Source organism: Astatotilapia calliptera, chromosome 12 (genome assembly GCF_900246225.1).
Source record: "Astatotilapia calliptera chromosome 12, fAstCal1.2, whole genome shotgun sequence".
Lineage (NCBI taxonomy): Eukaryota > Metazoa > Chordata > Actinopteri > Cichliformes > Cichlidae > Astatotilapia > Astatotilapia calliptera.
The window spans coordinates 33,017,769-33,024,993 of NC_039313.1; the positions used below are offsets into that span (position 1 = coordinate 33,017,769).

The 7,225-nt window shown below is 38.9% G+C and overlaps 1 protein-coding gene across 1 annotated transcript; it reads left to right on the forward strand.

The window, feature by feature from the left end:
• Positions 1 to 4,544: 4,544 nt before the first annotated feature.
• LOC113033179 (C-X-C motif chemokine 10-like) lies at positions 4,545 to 6,651 on the forward strand. Its single transcript, XM_026186649.1, has 4 exons — positions 4,545 to 4,746; positions 5,298 to 5,415; positions 5,962 to 6,042; positions 6,264 to 6,651. The coding sequence occupies exons 1-4, from the start codon at positions 4,683 to 4,685 to the stop codon at positions 6,316 to 6,318; spliced, it is 318 nt and encodes a 105-aa protein (XP_026042434.1). The 5' UTR covers positions 4,545 to 4,682; the 3' UTR covers positions 6,319 to 6,651.
• The last annotated feature ends 574 nt before the right edge of the window (positions 6,652 to 7,225 follow it).

Genomic DNA, 7,225 nt, shown 5'->3' on the forward strand with positions numbered 1-7,225 from the left:
AGCCTTGTGTTGAGTGTGTATTGGATGCTGTTGTTGGGGGTGGGGGGGAGTGAGCAGGGTGAATAGAGGAGGTGTGAAGTGTCTGAGGTGTCAGAGGTGGAACAGCAGCAGTGGGGGTGGGTGAGTCTGCAGCCGATGTTGTAGACTGTCTCATGGTTGAATCAAATCTGTTGAAGAAATGATTGAGTTCATTTGCCCACCTCACATCCCTCCCAGGCAGAGAGTTCTGCTGTTTTAAACTTAATTGTTAAACCTGGTAAAGCAGCAACACTGATCATTTAATTAAAGATGAAAGAAGTTTTTAACTCTCAGTGTGCCGCAGTGTTCGTTTGACTTTGGTACCTGAAGAGGACGGAGTTTTGGACCCAGATTGCTCCGCAGTGTTGCCAACTCTTCAGTAAGTAAAATCGCGATTGGCTGTCCTAAAAGTCGCTAGAAGTCGCCAAATGATGTCATCGCCTAATTTGCATAAAAGGTCATGCCTATGCAACAGACGCTGTAGGAGAGAGAAAAAAACATTGTGGAGTTTTTGTTTTTTTAATGTCACAATTCCAACCCTCCTCCTTTATCCGTACTTGGGACTGGCAAAAGTGACCCGAAATAGGCACTCTGGCCGAGTTACTTTGTGTGTGTGTGTGTGTGTGTGTGTGTGTGTGTGTCTTTTTAAGTAGTTTTATACCTTGTGATTCATAAAAAACATTTTTAACCATTAACAATCAAAAGGGACATAGCAAGCCTCACCAGACAGCGGCTTCGCTCATGCAAATGAGCCATATTCTATGGTGATATTTTAATTTCTTATTGTTGCGTAACATTGTACCGGTTTTACCGTGAACGGTATAATGTGGCCCAGCCCTACCTCACATTACTAAAACAACAACGCCTATATGGCTTGCACTATTACATAGTTGTTATTCAAAAACCTCTTCTTGCTTCAGGGCATATCTCAACCTTCTTAGAATAGTTAACTTCACTTTCCACAGATAGGAGCGTTAGCTATTTCCTGTTGCTGGGTGCTAGCTACCTTTGCCTGTCTCTTCTGAACCCGAATCTTCATCAAAGATTGGTCGTCATACCACTTACCTTCCAGTAAGGCGGTCCTTTTTGCACAGTTTAGCACACCAGCTACCACCGTTCATCTTCAGCCAAGGTTACCAAGCCAACTAACTCACATCCTTCGACGTTAGTATACCAGCTAGCAAAAATCGCAACTTTCCCTTATACTGGAGGACGCGGAGACTCCAAGGTATGGGGTCTCGAGTAAGAACACACACCAGGTCTGCTTGTGTTGCCTTGGGCTGGAACATGCCCAGCTTGCAATCGAAACCCCTGGTTCCTGCACTGCACCCGCTTCAACATGAGGAATCTCAGACGATGACTGATGTGCCAAGTTAGCCTGTTGGGAACAGACCCCTTTTTGCCCACAGCTGAAACTGGGGCTGATTGTGGCCAGTGTTGGGGAGTAACGGAATACATGTACCAGAATTATATTTAAAATACATAATATGAGTAACTCTATTCCATTACAATAGCCTCTTAATGGCTCTAATGCCTGTGTCTCAATGAGAGTAATGTATTCTGAATACTTTGGATTACTTAATATATTATCATGCTATTTACAACTACATGAATGTACTATTGTTGTGTGACCTATTACTTTTACTGAAGGTTATTTGCCATACCAATACCAACTAGGTTTTAAATCTTAATATAAAATGAGTAACAGTAGGTTGACATTAGGTAAGGCTGCACTTTCTGCAGCGATCTCGTATAGAAAACTATTCCGCACCTGTAAAACAGGTTCGCGGCTCCGAACCGTAAAGGCGTAAAACCGTAAAGAGACCTCTGGCTAATACATCCAGTTCCGTGTCGGGCTCGTAGCTGAAAACTAGCTTTACTTTGTTGTCTGGGTCAACTTTGCTAGCGAGAGACAGAGAGAGGCGTTGAAAGGCTGCTCCAACGGAACTTTTTGTTTCGGAGGAAAACACGAACACAGCGTACAGTCGAGTCTTAAGAGCTTACTTACAACTGGGCTCGTCAGGCACTCTTTTTGGCTGCAGTGGTTATTATTATATTTACATGCTTCCATTTCCCGTTTCTGCTCAGGGACAGCTCGTACTTTTCCACTCTTTTTCTCCCTCCTCGCGCTCACAGACACATAACAGGTATGGCTATGCTTGTAACAGGGTGTCACTAAAGCCCAACCCGACCTATGTGCCTAGGTGGTTGGGGTATTTGTACCTATTGTCCTGTCTGCATTCTCCCCCCTCCCTTTCTCTTCTGAAGAATTACAAAGGCTGTATACTAGTGATGTGTCGGTCGTGAACAAAACGGCTCTTAGAGCCGACTCTTTGAAGTGAACGACGCGAGCCTAGTGGTTTTTTTTTTCTTTCTCTCACTTTTTCCCGCTTTACTCAGCACGTGAGCCTTGTGCTTGCACTGAGCAGAGGGGGGGGCGGTAGTACTCGCAGTAGCACAGGAACAGAAGGCAGGGAAAGACAGAGAAAGAGAGCCAGGGACAACAACAACAGACAACATCGTCACATTAGAAAGGTATAGTAATCGTCCACAACTATTTTCAGTTGCAGATGATAAAGGATTCAGAAAGTTTATTCATGCATTTTCTTTTTTAATTATTATTATTAATATTATTATTATTATTATTATTCGAATACATATGAGTATTTGTGTATAAATACACAAACAATACACATATGATTATAGTATATGTGTAGGGTGTATAGGGTGGCAGGCAGCAAATGGCCTTCTGGCTTACTTCACTCGTGGTGGAGCAAGCCTGCAGGCCGCAAGCCGGTCTTGCAGAGGCAAGCTGGTCTTCACCTCTCATTTTTGTCCAGTTTTACAGGTTGGAAGTCTCTGCTTCAAGTAGTGGGCACTGGGTCCTTGACATAAGCTTGTCTGGCAATACTGGAGTCTCCATTTCCCATAGTGAGATGGTGAAATGAATGCTAGAAATGAGATCTTTAGGTAACTTGCGTAACCCTGGTTCTCAGAGTACCATGAGTAAGACATCTCACCAGACAGCCCTTCATGCCGGGGCAAAGCGACAAGAGGTGTTTATCTTAAATAACAACTATGTAATAGCACAAGCTATTTAAGGGTGGGTGGCTCTGCCCGACATAATGATTGCAATCACCAGCCAATCAGGATTGGCAGAATGAGATAAATGCATCTGAGGAATATGCGGGGAGGCACATTCCATAGTGACACATCTCACTCATGCAACTCTGAGAACCAGGTTTATGCAAGTAACCTAAAGTTAACACCGTTCATGTCATTCAGACTCACTTTGCTCTGCCCCCTACTCGCAGCTTCCTGCTTTACTGTGTTTAGTCGACCTGCGGTCACGTGACTAAGTGGCACTGAGTAGAGCCCTGAGCCCTGTGCAGAGGTACTTCCCTGCTGTAAATGAAAAAGTTGCTAACAGTGATGAATGTTGGACAAAGAGTCCCTGCTGTGCAAACTTCATCAACTTATGTAAACACACAAAATATCGTAAAACAAGAAATAACTTTAATCCTTGGAAGGAAAAGAGGAGGAAGGAGATCCCTCAGACACGCTGATCCCCAGCACAGAGACAGAGGCCACTTTCAAAGTCCCTCAAGAGAGGCAGATATTATCCAAGTAGCTCATATAGTGGTGAAAGTTTCAGTCATGACCGATGTCGTCTTTCAGCATTACTTAATGTTGAAGTGTTATTAGTCATCACAGCTGTTACTTTATGAAGGGGGAAAGTATGTGCATAGGCCAAAACCACAGCCCAAAAATAAAACAATGGCTTTGGATCCCTTTATTCCTTTCCCTCCTTTTTTCTTGATATTTTCACTTGAAAATCATATTTAAATTTAATTGTAAGTGTAAAAAAACCCAATAAACCTAAAGCAAAACATTATTTAGGATTGATTACAGCAGCTCTACACTAAACCACAGTGCGGCATGCTGGGGAGACTTAAAAAATGAATCTTTAGGGTCCTCTTATGACCCACAAAAGCATTTTGTGATTGATCAGGAGTTCCCAGTCTGATTCCAGCAGATGCGCGTAAATAAGTTTTATCGGTGTAATTCTGGGTTGTCCATCTAATTTTCATGTATGAGAAGCAGTCTAATTTAAGGGGCTGAGACAAAATTCCCCCAGTCAATAAAGCAGAAACGGAAAAGGTTAACAGCCCTTAATTACGGAAGTGCTGCTCTGCCAAATGAAATATTTTACTTTATTTATGTATTTATACTAGCAAGGTGCAACTGTTGAAGTGTCTGAGTGTATCTGAGCATCTTTACAGCCTTAGATTTGGAGCTAGCATCCAGTAATCAAAGAAATCCCCTATTAAATGTACTCAGTATTTACATGATTGGTAATCATATATAACATTTATAATTATATAATATGCAATTCAACATGTTTTTATTATATAATAATATGCAATTATATTTATTATTTTATTTTATAATTATGTTTTTATGACATTTTATTTTGAGCAGTGACGAAATGGGGGTGTTTGATAAATTTAGCACAGTGAGCAGAAAACTACAGAAAATGTCACAGAGTTTCCAAACTTACTTCCTCTTTCTCAGCTTTATAAACCCACACTCGACTTCGTTCACTCAGACTTTCTCTCTTGCATCCTCACTGGTCCTCAAAGATCAAAACAACCATCACGAAGATGAACAAGCCACTGCTCCTGCTGGTCGCTCTGACTTTCTGCTGTTGCATTGCGTCTCTGCATGGTAAGAAAACATTACTGCTTTAATTCAGAATATTTGTACAGTTTGGTATCTCACAGGAGGGCAAAATATACCATTTGATTTTGAGGTCATTATTTTATTCATATTTATCGTCTTACTTTAGTTATTCTGTTTAAAAATACATTAGACAGACAGATCGATAAATTATTGATCCCACAAGGGAAATTTTTATGTTACAGCAGCATGATAAAGAGTAAATATATACTACAGTCTACAGCACTCAACAAATGACACAGTTAAATAAAAGTGCCACAGGCGCCTGGTGAGCGGCTTATATTGAGATACTGCAGGCATTTATATTTTTACATCAGTGATAAAAAACAAAGAATAGTAGAAATGTAGAAATATTAAAATATTAGTAGAACTATTAAAACTTTTTCCTGTAATTGAAAGTAAATATTGTTTTGAGTGTTTGAAGGTTATTACCCGAAGTCCATCTACTGGCTTCTTTGGGGCTTCTTACTGTTTCTTACTGTTTCTTACTGTTTGCACAAACTCTTTCCTCCTAAAATAATAGAAATGCTTCTTTTCAGGTTTTACCATAAATACCTGCCGCTGTAGAAAGACGACCATGAGACCTGTTTCTGCTAAGATGGTCAAGAAGATTGAGGTGACTCCTGTTTCAGGACACTGCCCCCGAACTGAAATCATGTGAGTATTTGCAAAGGTGACGTTTCTTAACGGTGCTTTTTACTCTCTACTGTAATGCATCACAGTTTATATTGAAAGTGTCTTTAAAGATTGCAGAGCACAATAAAATAAAGCTTTCTATAGAAATGTTGTGGAAACTTACAAAAATGCACACATTTGAAATACTCAAGTGTACTATATGTACTTTATTGTTGAGAAATATACTTTATTACTTGAGTATTTTATCTTCATATCTTTAAGAGTTTTTAATTTTAAGCTTTTATACTGTAATTTTAAACTTTTTCACTGTTCTGTGAACCATGTAAATGTCAATAAAGCCCTTTTACACTTTGACATTATTGTATTATAACTGGCACTGATGATGATGATGATGATGATGCAAGTTTGAAGTTACCTGCTGACACACAGAACTGTAAACTAAGAGCAAAAATGAAACTTTTACTTCATGTCTTAGTTTTGTTTCTGCTTCAGTTTCAATCAAGTTTGTGCGGCGTGATAATTTCTCCATTTTTAAGTAATGTTTTGAATCTTCTGCTTTCTCAACAGGATCACTGTGAGGTCTGGTGCTAAGATCTGTGTCAATCCAGAGGCCAAGTGGTTTCCAGGCCTTCTCAAAACTCTGCAAAAGTGAGAATCTTTTATCAGTCATACACTTATCACTTTTAGAATACATGCGAACATTTCATAGAACCGGCATTTTTAACGTTTAGCTAACTTTCTATACAAAATCCTATTAACTTAGTTTCTGTATTTACCGGTCAAAAGGGGTCATTTTTAGAGCCAAAACTAATTTGCTTATTTTGAGTTATTCTGATTATTAACTCCATCGTTTTTATTTTGAATTACAGGAAGAACACCGTCTCAACCACTGGGCCACGCACTGCTTCAACACCTAGCTTCTGATCACACGGCAGATCGATTCCTCTCTTCATCAATCTGAATTACCTGTAGCAAGCCTGTTGTATTCAGCCCGAATACAGTTTCATTTTCTCTAGTGTTATCCTTTGATGACAAAGGTATAATTCTTAGAAAATCACATAATCTATATGTGATTGTTTTATGCTTGAAATTCTGATAGAATTGATAAAAATACCTTTAAACTGTGCCACCTTAATATTTGAAGAAGGTACTGAAGAAGATTGTTGCACACCTTTCACTTTTTTAAGTTTGTATCTGTTACTGTTGCATTAAACGTGTGTATTTGTACTTTTTAATTAAAAAAAGATTTTTGTAATACCCACTGCTATGACGTCAATATGTGTTGTATCCCTGAATTTTGACTTTTTTAAAAAACAAAAATAAAGCACAGACAAGAAGAGTTTTCAAAAAATGACATTTTATTGCCTACAGAAGGTGTGAGTTGTTGGGGGAGTGTCTCTGAAGATTTGTTTGTAACTGACAGGTGATGCTCACATATAAAATACAGATGGAGCCTTTGCAGAAGTCCTCACTTTATTCATGTAAATATCACAGCTTCAGGTTTTTCTATACGACTGTTTTTGCCATTTCATTTCCCACAGTCTGAACACTGGATGAAGCAGGTTTAAAATACTTATTTCATTTTTGTTGACACATTGGATTCATTATTTATTTATATGGAATTACGGATTATCTCAGAAAATAATTTAAATAGACAAAAAAAAAAAAATCACATTCAACATGTTTTTGTTCCCTTAGTTTTCTCCAATAAATCCTTATGTCGTTTTTAATTGTAGTCCAATGATTAATTATCTCACTTTTTTAACAGTTGGGGACCCATGACAAATGTGATAAGCTGTGATAAACCCTAAAGATTTCGCTCTAACGTAAA